General features: G+C 36.3%; 1 protein-coding gene across 2 annotated transcripts in view; it reads right to left on the bottom strand.

The window, feature by feature from the left end:
* Positions 1 to 988: 988 nt before the first annotated feature.
* Positions 989 to 18,297, bottom strand: part of nemp2 (nuclear envelope integral membrane protein 2) — a 29,050-nt gene continuing 11,741 nt past the window's right edge. The window contains exons 1-9 of one of the 2 annotated variants that reach the window (XM_065252130.2): positions 12,470 to 12,733; positions 11,846 to 11,955; positions 10,785 to 11,016; positions 10,634 to 10,706; positions 10,428 to 10,521; positions 8,267 to 8,381; positions 6,324 to 6,549; positions 4,146 to 4,334; positions 989 to 2,383 (exon numbers count right to left, since the gene is read on the bottom strand). In XM_065252130.2, the coding sequence (XP_065108202.1) occupies positions 2,080 to 2,383; positions 4,146 to 4,334; positions 6,324 to 6,549; positions 8,267 to 8,381; positions 10,428 to 10,521; positions 10,634 to 10,706; positions 10,785 to 11,016; positions 11,846 to 11,955; positions 12,470 to 12,560 (1,434 nt within the window). In that variant the 5' untranslated portion in view covers positions 12,561 to 12,733 and the 3' untranslated portion in view covers positions 989 to 2,079. Of the gene's footprint in view, positions 2,384 to 4,145; positions 4,335 to 6,323; positions 6,550 to 8,266; positions 8,382 to 10,427; positions 10,522 to 10,633; positions 10,707 to 10,784; positions 11,017 to 11,845; positions 11,956 to 12,469; positions 12,734 to 18,297 lie in introns of those variants that run through there. The other variant, XM_073811973.1, reaches the window with a different exon arrangement.

Below are 18,297 nucleotides of genomic sequence, written 5' to 3' on the forward strand. Positions count from 1 at the left end.
TGATGTCAGAAGGGGATAATACCGCCCCTTAATCTGCACTATCCAACCACAGCACTGCCATTTAGTGCAGATATCAGATCATTTGCATAAAAAAACGGTTCATTTTTGCTACTACAAAGTGTCAATTTTAACGTTATAATAAATTATCTATATGTTATTTTGAGCTAGTTCACATACGTACTCTGGAGACACCAAATAATTATTTTTCATCTTAAAAACGTCTTGTGAAATGTCCCGTTTAAAATGAATGCTAATAAAAACTTTTTCTCTATTTCAGCAACTTCAAAGTAATTGGTCTTAATATTAAAATAGTATTTCTGAATTAATAATATTCAATTAATTACTATCAACACTGAACATCAAGCTGGAAATGATTCTTTAATTAAAGGTGGGGTGCATGCTTTAAAAAAAAAAAACACTTTGGAAAAGGGAGTCGGGCCGAGTAACAAAACACACTTGTAGCCAATCAGCAGTAAGGGGCGTGTCTACTAACCAACATCGTTGCCTGGGTTGCGTATGTGTGGGGCGGTTGAAGGTCCAGATTCTAATGGGGTAGGGGCGTGTTTGTGTAGGTGATTTCAAATGTCAACATTGGCGTTTAGAGATCGTACGCCTTGCCTTTAACAGGAATAATCATAAAAAAAATGTGTGTGTGTGTGTGTGTGTGTGTGTGTGTAAAAAATTGCTTTTACCGGCCAATACATCAGTGAAGCTCAAATATTTCTGTAACACACTGTATATGTATATGTATACTGTTTGTATATGAGTGACCTCTTCTGTTCTGGAAAAAAATTAAAAATATTTAATAAAATATTTAAATAAATATAAATAATAAAAATATGTATATATCTGATATCGGTTATATATTTATATTTTAGTATATATATATATATTTTTTTCCCCCAGAACATCAAGCTGGTGGTTTGATATACAGTATGTATATGCTGTGATATGATGAAATAATACAACATTCTTGCAGATTTTTAAAAGCCATCTGTCTTTAATTAATATGATAATATAAAAAGATTCAACTTTAAAACATAACCAGCTGTTTATAAAAACATATACTTTTTAAAAAATAAACATCCACTCTTTGTCCAATGCATGTCTTGCATTTCATAGTTTATTTTAAAAGGCTAGATCACAAAAAATGTAACCAAATGTTTTTTCAAATGACTAAACACAACAGAAGTTGAGTTTTAAAAGTTAAGAATGTTGTGCTCTGCTTTACACAACAAAAATGAATTTGATATACCCAAAATGTTATAAAAGTACAGAAATCAATAACTTCAGAAGCAAATACATAAATATATTCAGAAGATTTACAGCCCCAAGCGGATATGGACTACTTTAACTATACATACATGGTGCTTTTCATATCATTTTATATCTACATTTGACACTACCAGTCCCTATTTACAACTACTACATTCAGGGTTCTAACATGGCCATGAGCACTTGCCCAAAAGTTTATTTATAGTTGAACTACTCCTTCAATTGACACCAGAGGGCACTGTTTGCTTAAAGTAGAAAATGCCATTATAATAATTTTTTACTGGTGAAAAATATATATTAGTACAGTAACTAAGAGGTTGTCCAGATGGTCTTTTATACCTGAGATCAGCACATTAACAATATTATCATACATGTATGATGCAGTGGTTATAACCTGGTGTATCATAGTGTTTCCTAATCCAGACATTCCCAAACAATACACATTTTGGATGACTTCCTTATGTTACCTGCCTGGTTTGATTCATCAGTACATCAGTGACAGATAATCGATCTTCTGAATTAGATATGACACAAAAAATGTGCAGTATTAGGCACTCCAGGATTGGGAAATACTGATGTATCACACGGGAATTCAAATAAAATTCAGGTCCACTGCTAAGACAATAACCACCCACATTGTCTCATTGAGATCATTTAAATATACAAATGAGAGAAACACTATTTTACAAATCATTATGGACTTACTATGTTTCCTTAGATTCATGCTTACCTACTTTATAAATATTGGGGATTCAAAGAGTCTCTTTAAATAAAATGACTTAAAAATGATCATCTGGCAAAGATTCAGAAGAAGTCCTGGTCTTCTACATCCATGGGTTCTGGTTGAGGGCTGTAGTTTATAGGAGGATAAGGACAGATAGGGGGGTTGTATTCAGAGGGCCCAGGGAGGTTGTTTTGGAATGGAGGATTGTTTCTGTGTAGCTCATCATCAGTGTGATCCTCCTCTGCGATTGGAGGATGGACGTCGCTGGAGCTGCTGTTAAACAGCAAGTCTTCATGAAACGCCCCACCAACCCCATAATGACTCTCATGACTCTGCAGCTCCTCTGAAGTGACGTGGGAACCGCTGTGCAGAAACTTAGCGAATCTGAAGAGAAATGGAAATGAAGGCTGGGAATTCATATTTACAATATGGTGTAACATTTTAATGTTAGGAGCCACACAGCTTCTTTTTTACAAGAGGGGATTTCTATTCTTTTTAAAGGCACAATATGTAAAATTTTTGCATTACATTATTCAAAAACCTCAAACACAGTGTATATTTTGTACATTTTGTATATAGGGTCACATGGGGTCATGTCCAGGTTATCCTTAATTTCCACTTTTGCTGCCATGGAAACCATAGATGCGTTTAACTTCATGTGGCACTACGCAGACAAATCGGCCAGTGACATCAAAGTATCACAACATCATTCAATAGCATTACTATGGTACCGTTTTTGTGATACTTTGATGTCATACGCCAATGAATTTGCGCATCGCCATATGAGGAAGTAGTACAGTACTTGAAGCGTCCAGCATGCCACTCTGTTATTGCTTCTATCAAGCAACACTGTGGGCTTACATTATAATGTAGATGTTACAAAACTTTATTTGTCTTGTCAGATTGATAATGTAGGTGAAGACAACAACTCCCATTGTTTAATTTACTCTCACAGCATCATCAAGCTACAACGTTGTTGTTTAGTGGCCTCCAGTTGTGAAAATTACATTGTGCCTTTAACCTAGATTAATCATTAAAACCTAGTTAAATCCATGCCTTGACATATCCTGAATGCTTTAGTTGGTAAAAATGCCAATCTGCTAAACAATGCAGTACTCTATCAGAAAAAAATCATACAAAAGTTGTCACTGGGACGATACCTTTTCAAAACGTCTTATGCTGCGTTTACACCAGCCGCGGTAGAGGCGGCAAGCGGGGGTGATTTACATGTTAAGTCAATGCAAAGATGCGGTTACACGCGGATTCCGCGCGAATTGAGCATTGCGGAGAGTTGAAAAGTCGGAACTTCGCCGGATTTCTACGCCGCGATAACCAATCAGGACCTTGCTGTAGTAGTGATGTGATTACAGGAAGCTGGTGGAGTCTCCGCAGAGTCGCAGAAGCCCCTCCCAATAACGCAAATTTTCGTGTGAATTTCTCGAATGACTAGAATTTCACGCGCGAATGAAGCGAGTGAACTCAAATGTTCAAGCATCCAACTACGCGCGAATACCGCGTTTTTGCCGTCCCTACCACGCTGGTGTATATGCAACATTAAAGTGCCTGATCTCTGAAAGCCAATGTCGATATCTGAGATCACCTAAACAAACATGCCCCTACCCCAATAGAATCTGGACATTCTTTTGATAGACCCACCCCACATATATGCAACCCAGGCAACGTTGTCGATTAGTAGACACGCCCCTTACTGCTGCTTGGCTACAAGTACGTTTTTGTACTGACTCCCTTTTCCAAAGCGTTTCACAAAAATCATGCACCTCGCCTTCAATATGTACAATTTTGGGACAGATATGTACCTTGAAGCTATCAGTATGTACCTCTACTTATGTGTACCAATATGCACCTTTTAGGTACAAAAAGGTACTGCCCCAGCCACAACTTTTGTTCCTTCTTATACCTTTTTCCTGAGAGTGTAATGTCTAGCAGATAGACATTTTTTACCAACTAAAACATTTTATTCCTGAATTTCCCACATGGGATCAATAAAGAACCAATACTATTCCATCGTAAACTATGTAGGTAATTTTTTTAAACATAAATCTATAGTACAAATTACTTATATTTATTTCATTTATTTATTTAACAGCCCATGAAACCCTGACTGATCATCATAAATTTTGGTTACTTTTGCGGTGATCTTAGTCTCAGCACCGTATCCCACGCAGGAAAGCCGGGTTTGTTACAGTGCTCTCTCAGTTCATCCAGGCAAGCTCTGGTGTGTCTCTCTCCCTGCTCTCTGTACTCGTCTTCGGTCAGCAGTTTGACTTTGGAGCGCTTCCTCCTCCAGAGCAAACCCAGTAAATAGTAGAAAAGACTGAAGACAGAAAGAGTTATGATGTACTAATGTTTAAGATCAGGCTATTTGACCCGTTTAAAGGTTCATCCCAACTAATGATAAACTTTCCATACTCCAATTAAAGTCATTAAAACATCAACATTAACTATTCATTTAAATCTTACAAAATTATTAATGCATGTTTCTGGTGTAATGCGCAAAGTCACAATGAAACAGGAGTAGCCATTGTGTAATTTTCCCCATAGTGATGTATATTCGAGTGAAGCGGCTTCTGAAATAAAAAAAACAAAGGTAGGGTGGGACTTGAATTTGTCCATCAAGAATGTTGATATATTGTATGGCGAAACAGCACTTTTGGGAGTACTTCGACTCGCCTGAAAAATCCGCTCCCCTTCTCCCTCTCATAATGGGAGAGGGAGGGTGTTACTGCGCCGAGTCGAAGTACTCCCAAAAGTGCTGTTCCGTCATACAATATAGTTCCTCTTTTAAATCCGCTTAGAAAAGCGCTACATTTTATTTTGTACCACCAAACTTGCTCGTATAACTACTCGTCTTAAATAGGAAAAACGTTGATGTGTTTGGTCACTTCTAACTTTATCTCTGTTTGATACCATTGAATGAATGGGGCTAAGCTAAATGCTATCGAAGTGTCGCAGCGCGCCCCAGCGCTTACGTGCATGCACACAGATGACAGAGGGATGTATCAACAATTCTTAGTTAAGGTAATAACATAGTTTATTATTGAAAATGAGTATACTATTCCTTTAAGTGTCTGCTCTGGATTAAGTTATGCGGTAGACCACAACACCAAGTAAACGTGAATAAATTAAACAAGGATGTCTACATCTGTTCTAAGCTAAGTCAACAACGCATTTGAACGTTATCTTTAACATCTTTAACGTAACGTTAGCCTAACATTAGAAAACGTTAACGTTAGCTTCTAGCTGCGTTGTTCATCCTGTCACTTAGCTTCTTTAACGTACCGGTACATAACCAAGTTTAACTAATGTTATTTGTAATAGCAATGTTGTGCTGAATGATTCATGTAAATACTGTGGCGCCAAACTAACGGAGAGTAGCCTGGGTGCCAGCCGATCTTAGCCCCGCCCACCACGATTTGAAATACGGGGAAGATCAAATTCTGACTAGAATTGAGTATGACAACGTCAGGCTAAACGGAGAGGTCTCTTGGTAAAGATGGTAAAAAGGCTTGTCGTTGAAACATATGCAACTTAGACTTGTACATATTTATTTTGATCATGAAGGCAACAAGATGCAGTTTATCACGTTTACACTGTGACCTGTAAATTTTGCCAAGAGCTGAAGCTTTTCATCGACCTTATCAATAATAAAATGACTAATATAACTCTCCAATACATAGTTAAGGCACTTTTGGTGACTTTGAGATGATATATAGTCTTTCTGTCTCCAAAAATCATCGATTGCCTCATGTGAAATGTCTCCAGCTGTGACAGCTGCCATAGCGCCTATCACTGAATGTTAATTGATTGTCCGAGTTAGTGGGGGGGGCGTGGCTTAGCCACAGGTCAATTGATTGGATCGGTGGAAGTTGGATCATGTTGCTATTTGCTAATTGCTGCAATCTTTTCCTGTCCTCTGTCATTCCTTGTGACCGGAAGTAAAAAAAGATTGTTTCTTGGAGGAAGGAGATTTGCGTTTTTTTTTTAATCAAAAATCAAGATTTTTTTTTAAATAATGAAGATTACAAAAGTAATTTGTAAAAAAAAACACAATATAAAAAAATACGTTTTTAACTTAAAATTTCATTGTAACTTTAAAAATACTATCATAAAATAATAATCATAGAATCATAACATAATAATTTCCAAAAAAAATGGACATTTTTATTTACCCCTGTATATTTAAGAAAAATACAATAAAATAAAATAATAGTAAATATTAAAAGTAATACAATTTCTGAAAGTGTTTGTCATGTTGTTCGCTGTCTATCTGTATATACTTATATAAATATATGGCAGTTCTTACCTGAATATTCCCATCAGGAGACTCCAAACCAATGGTAGAATCTTCACGCAAAGCAGTAAAGCGAGCAATATGTAGAAGGCAAATGGGTAAGTTAACCCATGGTAAAGCAGCACAATGCCTACTAGTTGCATACAGCAGGTCATTAAGATCAATGTGCCTTTGTTGGTAATGGGGCCGTGTTTGTAGCACATAGCAAAGCTAATCAGGCCAGATATCAGCACATAAGCTGCAAACAAAGACAGAGGATGAGAAATATTTTGTATTTGAAAACAGAATAACTTAAATTTAAGTCTACACAAAGCATTAACATTTCGACCCATGGACAGTATTTCACAGAATGCAAGCATTACTGTGTACAGGGTTCCCACACCTTAGTTAACTTCAAATTCAAGGACCTTTCAAGGACTTTCCAGGTCCAATACCCTCAAATTCAAAGACTGAATGTGGGGACACATTTCAAGTGAGAGCTTGTTACTTTTTAAGATACATTGTCCTACATACATTACCTCCAGGGGTAAGTGCGTCTGAATGTGTATATCAAATTCAACCAATGGTGAGGCTTAATGACAAAGACAGGGCGACGTGGGAGCCAGGAAGTTTATCGCTATCTGAAATATTGCCAAGGACAGGGATGCAGGAAATGTGGCAACGGAGATGTTACATACGTAACCCAAGACGTTTTCATGTGTCAAACACAACTATGCAAAAAAAGCATTTTGGTATGAATCAACATTCCCATACAGAAGATATAAGCATTTAAAGCAAACAGTTAAGCACGTGTGCTTAAAATGTCTAGAATTTTTATGATATTATCCTATACTACACAGGGAATAATATGGATTTTTTTCCAGAAAACTTCTTGCATAAAATAGATTCAACACTTTCAATGACCTGTATCTATGTATGTATATTTTCTAAAACGGTCAATAGAGCGGGCAGAATACACTATAACACCAAGTCTCTAAACCTTGTAAAGCTGTTTGCGGTATGCATAGAAATCAATCTTCCAGCAGCCCTCCTGTCTCCTTCCCTTAATCTTAATATCCCTGTGGTGGTTTTTACATTTAAATACTGATGCATTTACATACTGTAAGTGCTTGAAGAGGGAAATTGATTTGGCGGAGAATAGAGTCTATTGAGCAGTCAAGAGGCTGTCATTACAGCATTCAAAATACTTGGCCTTTATATTATAACATTAACTGAGCCAGAATATGTAATACAAAAGGTAATGTCAATCTGGTCTCGTCTGTTACTGCAAGATGCTGTCTTGTTCAAATACGAGTATTTCAGATGAGAAAAGGATAATCTGTCTAAATAAATGACATGTGTAGTAATTATGGCATTGTGTAGAAAAAATGTCAAGCAAAGGCAAATTCATGGCGTTCAAAGAGGGATGTAACGATTCAATCGCGATTCAATCGCGGTCCCCATTAAAAATGCCTGTCTGAAATCGATTCTGAATCGCAAGGATGCGATTCTTTGTTTTATGCACAGCTTGTGCGTGTACTACGGCATTTGGTCAGTAGGAAGTCCTTATCAATCTAAAATCATTATGAGTCGGAGTCGTTTATAACATGCATTTAAAAAAGCAACACTCGTTAAGCAAAATCATTCAAAATATTCTTTATTATCACAAAAATACCTGAAACAATTTGAAGAACAGCGTATAAATATTCCTGTGTAGACATTTCCTGGAATAGTGTTTGCAATAATACTTCTTGTGTGGCACACAGGGAGTTTCTTCATGAGAGTGCCCCCTGGCGTTCGGATGTGCCGGATTTCACCGTAATTCATTTAAATTCATTCATTGAGAAAACGCGCATTTGCATGGTTAATCGTTACACCCTAGGCTTACTGTATTACTGTATAAAATAATGGGAGACAATAAATGGGAATTCAAGAATGGGAACAATAGGTTATAAAATATAGAGATTTTAAGTTACCCAGCAGTTCCATCCAGTGCTCAGAGACGATGTCATCCCAATTATTCAACACCCCCTGGATCCCCAAGTAGGACAGACCCGACCCGGCACCCAACAACACCAGGAACAGGCCTCGCTGTGGGGAAAAGCTTGATATTAAGATCTATTCTGAAGCTGTGAACTGTCAATCAATCGCTCATTGAGTCATAAAGGTCACCTAAGGTTACTTTTATATGTTGTGTGAATATAATTGTGTTGCTTTTGTGTGTACATAACCATCCAGTTTTGTTAAAAATCTGACCACTATTTTTTATTTAAATCTCATGGGACAAGCTATCCTGTGAGCAAACTGACATCACTTTGAGAAGGCCCCGCCCACAAATGTCCAAGATCACAGTTAGGTCATTCTTTGCTTAATTCATTATCACACGTTCATCATATAAAATTAAGTAAAGTGATTGGTTTGTAAAAACTGTATGTTTTTGGTTTTGATAACGGTAAATTGGGAGGGAAGCAGCAGCTCATTTGCATTTAAAGAGACACACACAAAAACAGCACTTTTTCCAAAATGGGCCTTTTCAAACCTGATATTATAAATAATCTATAGGGCACTCGGACCTGAAACTTGGAAAACAGGGACTAATATTACATATTACATAATATTAATATTACATTTTGGAAAAATGCCATATTAGGTAATCTTTAAATAATCAAAACAATGTTTAACAGTGACAAAGATCAACAATGTTTACTGGGAAATCAATCTCATGAATGGCTTATGCCGTTTGTCTCTGCACACTTAAATTAAAACTACATTATTTCACTTCTTGCATTCAACATTTTGAATCTAATAAGCTACAATGGTTACAAACCATAGACTGTAAAAAATACGGACACGTCGCCCATAGGTTTGTGAAGTGCTTTTTTTAAAGCGTAACTAAACCCTAAACCAACTTTTTTTAGTTAATGATCTGTAAGAATGGGGCTTTATTAGTGCTGTTCTGTTCATTGATTTTAGTAAGTTTTTTGACATTTGGATGTAAAGTGTTTCAATACTACAATAAATGGTGTAAAAACGTCTGAGTGCTGCCCTCTTCAGGTTGACCGGTGGCTACTGCAGTTTAATTTTCCTATTGGATGGTGGGTCCAAAAAATGACTCGTGACGTAAGCAGGTTCAAGATCACCACGCCCTTGTTACGATCTCACCACATACTTAGTTCTTCCCCTCTATCTCCTTGGGATCAGCCCATTTTTCTTGCATTTTTCAAATATTGCCAGTGGGTGGAGTCAGGCTCAGACCAGAGGTTTAGTTACGCTTTAAGCCAATATTTGGCAGGGCTTGCAGTCGCCAATGTAGCACCGTGCTTCACTCGCAAGAAAATCGAAAATGCGTAAAGAGGCGGGACGTGGGTAAAGCTGACGTGGCTGGTTACTGAAACCACGCCCACCTAGACGGTAGTGACAGCAGCGGCAGTTCCCAATCACTTAAAAGGCCACGCCCTTAATTATGCAGAACTTTAAGGCTTAATATAATTTAAACGGATGAATTATAAAAAATTCACCCCCCCTCACAGTTGTCATGAAGAGAAAAATTAGCTATATAGACCAAAATCACTTTTTGTATCAGGCTATAAAAAATATGGACAAAAGCGTCTGCCAAATGCATAAATATGTTATTTTTTGCTGGGAAGTTGGCATTTTATAGAGCAACTATGGTTTGATTCATGATTTTACATTTCCTTTGGTGTGTAAGTGTGTATTAGTGCTAACGATATGCAAAAGCTACATACCCCAAAGTAAACGATGACGCGAGTTATCGTTTCCAACATAAATCTCTTTTCTTGGACTACAACAAACACACGGATTGTATTTGTTATTTAACAGCCTGTTATTTAATTTATTTATTTTACTCTAAATCGCTAAACCTTTCAGCTAAGTTTAAATGTTTTTTTTCCATTCAGTGCCAATGGCCACACGATATATAAAAATATACTTTTTGTGCTGGAATTCTCCCCCATATCTAATCTCATCACCAGACATAATGGCAGCATTAACAGGTTTATACAGACTTGGAATCCATGTTTGATCAGGGTGATAATGTAACACTTTCATGAAGGTGGTCAGACAAAATACTGCTTGATCAAAATTTCTCAAGTGAGCAGTGAGAGACGTTTTATGCACCTTTGGTAGGAAGTTTCTGAGAATAAGTGTCAGAAAGACAAATGTGCCGATGATTCCCAACGAAACTCCAGTGGTGTAGTAAAACAGTGAGCTCCTGGAAAATATTAAGAAGGGATCAGGCTCTCTTCAAGGAAAAGTTCACCTAAATGTATAAGTATGGAAAGATATTATTTCACATTTTCTCTACACACCAAACTAGCACTTACCGGCATATGGTTCCTGCTTTCCAAAACAATATCACCCCAAAGAGAAAGAGCAGGAAGCGCGTTCTATTTAACCCTGTAAAACAAAACAATCATGTTTCAGTGCGCAATTATTCTGCACTTTTTATCATTTTTGAGTGATGCACTTGCTTACTTTTGTTTGAAACGTGTAGTGTGTACTGAGTGTTGCTTTTGGGCGATTTGGTCATGAAGCAGACATCTTCATCAACCAAAGGTATATCTAAAGACTTCTCCCTTTGAATAGTGGATGGCCAATAGTGTTCAACAAAGCAATTTATAACTGTGAGAAAATCATCCGGATGATGGCAATTTCTAGTCTCCATTGGAAACGTAATGAAGACGTCCTCATTGCTAGTTGCGTTAACCTGCGAATAACAGAGATTAGATTAGCCATAATTCATGATGGATGCTGTAAGAGCTTAAAACAAGGACGAAACATATGCCTAAACATATGTTTTGGACAGATTTGGGACTTTTTTGTTGAGCGTTGCATGGCAATTTTGTCACTTTCCCCACATAACAGATGTTACATTGTGCTCTCACATAGGGTGTCACTTACATGTTTATACACTCCCCAAAAAAAAAAATGCTGGGTCAAATATGAACATTTAACAATTGATATAAATTAACCTAAAAAGATCCATATTTCACCCCAGCATTTAGGGTTAAAACAACCCAGCACAGGTTAATTTAAACCCAACTGTTGAGTTTATCCATAACAACCAGCATTTTACAACCAGTGTGTGGGTGTAATGAAACTAACAACGACATAAAATCCTTGTTTACATTTTACATTGTTTTTTTTTGTTATGTGTTAAGAAATGTGTTCACAATAATTAAAAAATAGGCATAGAATAAACACATTTGAAGATTAAATTAAATGAATTTTTTAGCATCTTGAAACTCTCTCATCCAAGTTGGCCAGCATTTGACAACAGATGGGTGAACAAATCTATTTAAGCTTATCAGTTTCGGTAGACACAATTTCTTTTAAATCGAGCACTGCACAAAAAGCTGGAGTATGTAAAGCATTTTAGTTCTTCGTCTGTGGTGCATTATGGACAATAATCAACAATAATTGGTGAGATCACACTATAACTCTGCAGTATATTGGGGAAATTATAAGATTTGGACACAGCTATGTATCCTACCCAAATGAAGATAGTAGGGTGTAGTATAATATATATATATTACCTTGAAGGTGGACCAGATGTCTCTCCATTTGATTACAGTACCAGAGCTGTAACAGAAGCATCTACTGCCCGAATATACGTGATCACTGTCCCCTTTCAGATAAGTGCAGTCTATAGTATACACAATTAAGACAGAATAAAAAAAATATATTTTACTTATTACTTTTATAATATAATATTAACTTATATAAAGACATTTTTTTTCCAAACACATGCAATGTGACAGTTTGTATCATAATGCCTGCAAATGTTGTCTAGGTAGGAAGCTCAATAGAATTTGAGATACAGCCGTGTCCTAAAATCACACCATATGCAACAAGAGGGGTATGATTTATTCAAACAACTTATATCTCTTACATAATGGTATTTAGAACAGGATTAAGAAAAACCTTTAGCAAGCTCAGCTGATTTTGAGAGAGAGCTTACATTTTAACGTGAATATGGCACACATAAACACTTATAGAGCTGAAATCTATGAAAACCCACATAGATAGCTTTACAGAAACCTTTCAGGAAAATCCACACAGATAAACACACCGAATAACACGCATAATCATCAACTAATATTTGCAATGTTGTTTACGTGTATGCTGTTGTCTATTTAGCATGGCATTCAAATATTTACCAGCGTATGAATATTCCCTCTTTCCTTCTGCACTTTGCCAGCAAGCGCATACTTGAATTAAAATGGATATAAAAACAGTAACTTTCCTCATGTTTCGCGTTAAACAGACAGGTTTGACGGGGCCGGCAAGTAAAATATTTACACGGTTAGCTTAAACTAAGCTAAGCTAATGTTTTCGCTTTCAAATTCGGTGGCTTTCCTGTTGTCAAGACCTGACTAATGGGGTCAGAGTGAACGATATTTAAGCTATTTAATTCATTCAATCTTCGTCCAAAGATATTGTAGTACCAGTAATAACACATCATACATAAGTGAGCCATTTGAAACGTATTAAGATTGTTTAAATGTAGTATATGGAGAATATCCATATGTGTATTACTGTTCGATTAGTCAGGTCTACTTCTCGGTCAAAGGTTTGAATGTAAACGCGTGTGGGATGTGTCCACAATGCCATAATTTTTGCCAATGTTTTTGAGGTTAAGGTTGTTTTAAACTGTGGTATGCAACGTTTTCACGTACTTGCTGAAAAATAAAAAAGCAAAAATAAAAAACTCTTATAATGGAAATTGTGTTGCTTTTAATGGTCTCTGACTGCGAGTCTCTAACCGTTTACTGGTTATGCGATCACGTTGGTGACAGGGTTGCCAGGTCTGCGTAACAACCCCAGCCCCAAAATATCCCAATGACCTAGGCCAAATGCCATGATGACTTAATAAACCACTTCAATATCTAAAATACATCTTGCATTCACTTCAATGCATTACACACAATTTCTTATAAAAAAAAGCACTGTATTATAAGTAATAATAAACACAGTCTGATTAATAGGAGAATCATGCTACAAGACTTTAAAAAAAATGTAAATTAAATCTTTGGTGTCTTGTAACCAATAGATCATCATTAAATCCTACTGGAATAAGTCCCAAAAAAACACTATATTACAGAATTTTGTAATTGTTAATGCTAAACAGCTGGTAGTTCATATTGATATTTGTATTGGAAACCATTAGAATTTGTATTGGTTTGGGGATGACTTCATCACATTGCATGTTTAATTTAGTAAGTGGTGTCCAGTTAGTGTGACCTCTCTTGGCACAAAACACATCTTGAGCTTCTTTGAGGAGACTGAATTCATTCGATTTGAATTATAAATTAGGATTTCATTTATTTAGGTTTAAGAGATCCTGCAGTTACCTGCTACTGTTCAAGTGGAAGGGGAGTTTATACTTGACATTTCAGCTTATACGGTTATACTGCTTTAATACATACAAATTTCCTGTATTTTCTAGTTGCATTTTAAAAAAGAGACTGAGAAATAATTATATACGATCACTATACCATTGCAAAAACAACACATCTAATGGTAGCATGGTGGCCTAAGACTTTTGCACAGTACTGTACATTACTCGTTTAGCTAACACTGGAAAAGCGAAGTCAACTGCATTGTGGGATACAGATATACACTGTACATTTTGTTAGTGTAGTCGTATCCTGATATTTTATGCATACAGAAAATATATACTATATACTGTCTGGAGGAATAATAAGAGCATTATAGTTGTGTGCTATGCAGACCATTGTGTTTAGTTACTGATGCCCATTTGATATGCGCCAATGTATTTTTTGCTATTATTTAGTGAAATATACTCACATGCAAAGGAAAATAACATCAAACACCTAAACCTTACAATCAGCTTTTATCATTTAACAGCGTTTAATCTTGCAAATACAGGCTTGAAGCAAAGACAAAGATAATCTGTGGGAAGAAAACGTTAAACCAAAATCTAGAGGAGACCAGATGAAAATGTCATCTCTGCGCAGTCTTCACCCTTTGAAATGGAAGGGGGATTTTTGTGGTGGGCGTAGACACAGCAGGCTGCTGCTTTCTCATTTCTCTAGGACGCAGAGACAACAGCGGCTTTTCCTGACAGGCACACCCACGCCAGGCTCAGACCCACTGTCACTTATGCTTGGATAGAGTCAGCAAGCATCTGACTAATGCAGATGCTGTCATTTTGGTTTCTAGGAAGGATCGTAACCTTGTTTACCCTAATATTTAAAAGATAAACCCATACTGAGAAAAAAAATTATTTTGCTGACATCTATAGTGCATATTTCACTTCATTTGGAAATGTAGTAGTGATAAAAAATTAATTCGGCTTTGGATTATTTTTCTTCTGAGCATTTGACTCCAATGAGGCTTATCTTTGACTCCTGTTGTAGACATGCACACAGTTAAGGTTATGTCCCACGGGGGAAAAGCGTTAAGAAAAAAATGTGTTGGTTGAAAGAAGGCTTTGTGGTTTTTGGTAAAATACAGAAAGTCCCGTTTTTGACGTAGAGTCAGGCATTTTAACAACAACATTTTTCTGCTCACGCACGACAGAAAAGTGTTAACGAGGTTCAAAGTTTAGCCCAAATTTGGTAATACCTTATGTTGTGTTGTCCGGTTTATGCATTAATTGGAATTTATGGAATTACTACAAAAACATTCAGCAAGCTTCAATTTAACATTAAATAAATTACATTTTATAACTATATCACTTGTCCCCATGTGCATCCCCATGTGCATTAAATAAACAGCTGATAAAGATATACAAAACCTCTCAATTGATATTTGCAATGCATGGAAAAATATAATAACAATATACTATGTTGAAGCATTTCAGCGTTTATTACTCAACCAAGGATATATATGGAGTACAAAAAAATGTTTAACCAGGAATATGCAATTTCATCCAATAAGAAAACATATAACATTGAGTAAATGTTCATCTAAACTATTGTATATATACAGTGTCTTATTTATGCATGCTGGTAATGGAAGTATCTTAGTGTGCTGTTAATTAAAGGGGCCATGGCATGAAAATCTGAATTTTACCTTTAAGTGCTATGATTGGGTCCCCAGTGCTTCTATCAACCTAGAAAATGTGAACAGAGGTGGAAAAATTAATAAAATATTGTACTCAAGTAAAAGTAAAGTTACTTTAATAATATTTTACTTAAGTAAAAGTAAAGTTACTGGTCTAAAAATCTACTCAAGTAAAAGTAAAAAGTAAGTCATTTTAAATTTACTCAAGTTCCTTTTTTTACAACTGGGAGAGGTGGAGGATTCTAATATAATTCAAAAACGACATACATGGGATATTAAATCTCAAACTAGTTGTTTTTAATTGTAGGAACATCTTTACAATTAAAGTGCAATAACAAAAAGTTAATAAAATAAAAAGCTTTTTTAAACTAAGAAACATTTATGGAATTGTTTAATGATTTTTACATTTGAGTTATGCACTTTTGAAGGTGGTCAGCAGCTAGTAAATACAATCACTATAGTAAGGTTGTAATTGATGTATTGCTGGTAACATACATTATTTTATTAAACTAGTTTAAATGAGCATATAATGAGATAAGTGACATGGCTATATACTTTTGACACGTTTCTTGTCTTCTAGCTTCCCTGACCTGGGTACCTGATGTCAGACCTTTATTCTTCTTCCACTCTCTCTCTCTCTCTCTCTCTCTCTCTCTCTCTCTCTCTCTCTCTCTCTCTCTCTCTCTCTCTCTCTCTCTCTCTTCTCTCTTTCTCTCTCTCTCTGCAATGTCTAATGACCTGCGCATTCTGGAGGACGTTCCGAAGTTGTGTTTAACTTGACGCGAAGCTGCTAGACCTCGGAAGATACTGCGCATGGTATTAAAAACGCGTCGTGCAAATGAGCGATAAAAACACGCTCGGCAATTTCGTACTCAAGGGCATGAATCCTACCCTTCATAGGAATGAAACACTTGCTTCGCGTCAGTGGATAGTGGTCCCTTAAATATGACCATGGGTTTCGTTCATAAGATTTGAACTGAGGCGGGTCTGCATTAGCGCGCGCCTGTCTCGTCCGTCTCCATGGTTCTTTTCTCGCGTCCCCGCCCATCAATCATCCGTTGCGCGTCTTTTCACCTTGCTTTTTTAAATATTTTTTTACTCAGTAACGGATATGATTTAAAATGTAGTGAAGTACAATACTTTAAACAAAACATACTTAAGTAAAAGTAAAAGTACAGATTTTAAAAACGACTCAAAAAAGTAAAAGTACACAAAAAAACTACTCAATACAGTAATGTGAGTAAATGTAATTCGTTACTTTCCACCTCTGAATGTGAAAAAGATCAACCCAGTAACTTAGTTTTGGTAAACCTTTCTCTGCAAGCACTTGAAAAGTTAGGTCATTGAAATTTGGCTCCTTATGATGTCATAAGGAGCTATTATTATAATAATACTGCCCCTTAATCTGCTCTATCCAACCACGGCACAACCATTTAGTGCAGCTCATTTGCATTTTAAAGGACACACCCCAAACGCCACATTTTTGCTCGCACAAAGTGTCAATTTTAACATGTTATAATACATTTTCTATATGGTATTAGGAGCTAATACTTCACATGTGTACTCTGGGGACACCCAAAATTTATTTTACATTTTAAAAAAGTCTTGTGACATAGCCCCTTTAATACTTTTTACTTACTTGGTGCTTATACATACAAGTGGTTATGAGATGATTTCTTATAGAAACTGAATTAAACAAACAAACAAGAAGAGTTTCTTCAGGTGAAGTCTCTCCATATTGAATTTGCATTTGTTTCTTTTCCTCATGTTAACTGTCAAAATTGTTATAAATAAAACTTTTTGTTAAGTTTCAACATACTGTAACAATGTCTACTTCAAAAAGAAGTTTTGGCAAAGAATTTCGTTCCACGGACAAACGCCTCTCCGAAACCAAAAGGAACTTCTGAGATTATGATTAGTGGGCTAAAATCTGACACCCACAAAGCTGGGCTTTATGTTGGTGAACTTAAGCTCATCCTACACCCAGAAATGTTTGGGATTTTTGGAGGTGATTAAGGCCTTAAGGGGTCTTTTTGCTTTATGAAATTATTTGGAGCTGACTAGACTTGGAGCATGGACATAGGTGACATTTTTTGTCTTTTTGACACTGTTTGCACCTGTAAAGACTTTTACCAAATACAATTAAGTGGCCACCAGATCTGCAGGATGTTTATCATTGTCTTTACATCAGGTTTACTAAGAATGCTCTATTATAATTTTTTTAAAGACTTATGTAAGCCTTGTGCTTCGACATGTCAATCATCCACCATACTGATTTGGGCAGGACTGTCTTATAAACACATAAGTAAACAGGAGATCTGCGTTTTTTTCAGGATGAAAAGCACAATGGCGTTTTCAGTTCTCTACTGATTTTAATGGTTTATGTTGAGTACAAAAATGTTTTAGGTACTTATAATCTTGATAGTTCATTGTCATAAGGAACTCATACTTGTCAAGCATGGATTTGGTTTACCCTAGAGAGACATCGCTAATGTAATACGACAAAGAGGTTGATATGGCATCTATACTGTATGTATGATTCACACTAAAAATGCAATGGTTAGATGTGTTTTGTTTAGACTCTTTCTGGTTGCTTTAGATCTGTAGCTTTGAGTCATTGTGTTTGAATTACCTAAAATTGATCTTAATACCTGCTTTGGGAAATATACCTGTTTTCATGATTATGATTATTCACATACGCTCTGCAGTCTTTTCTGTCGCATATTTAGTGGCACGCTTTCGTTGTTTCATCTTTGTTTTGCGAGTTGTATGATTGGCAGTTTCTTTTTTTCTTAAACTCTTGTTTATGCTTTTCCATTCTTGTTTCCTAAAGGAGGATAGGATGGCAGGCTGCTGCTAGGCTGCAGAAAGTAAGCGTGATGATTGACAAGAGCAGAGAGCCGAAGAACTCATGAGTCTCTTTGTAAGTAGGCGGATGAGTGGGGTGGACCAATCC

Source organism: Paramisgurnus dabryanus, chromosome 15, assembly GCF_030506205.2.
Source record: "Paramisgurnus dabryanus chromosome 15, PD_genome_1.1, whole genome shotgun sequence".
Taxonomy (NCBI): Eukaryota; Metazoa; Chordata; class Actinopteri; order Cypriniformes; family Cobitidae; genus Paramisgurnus; species Paramisgurnus dabryanus.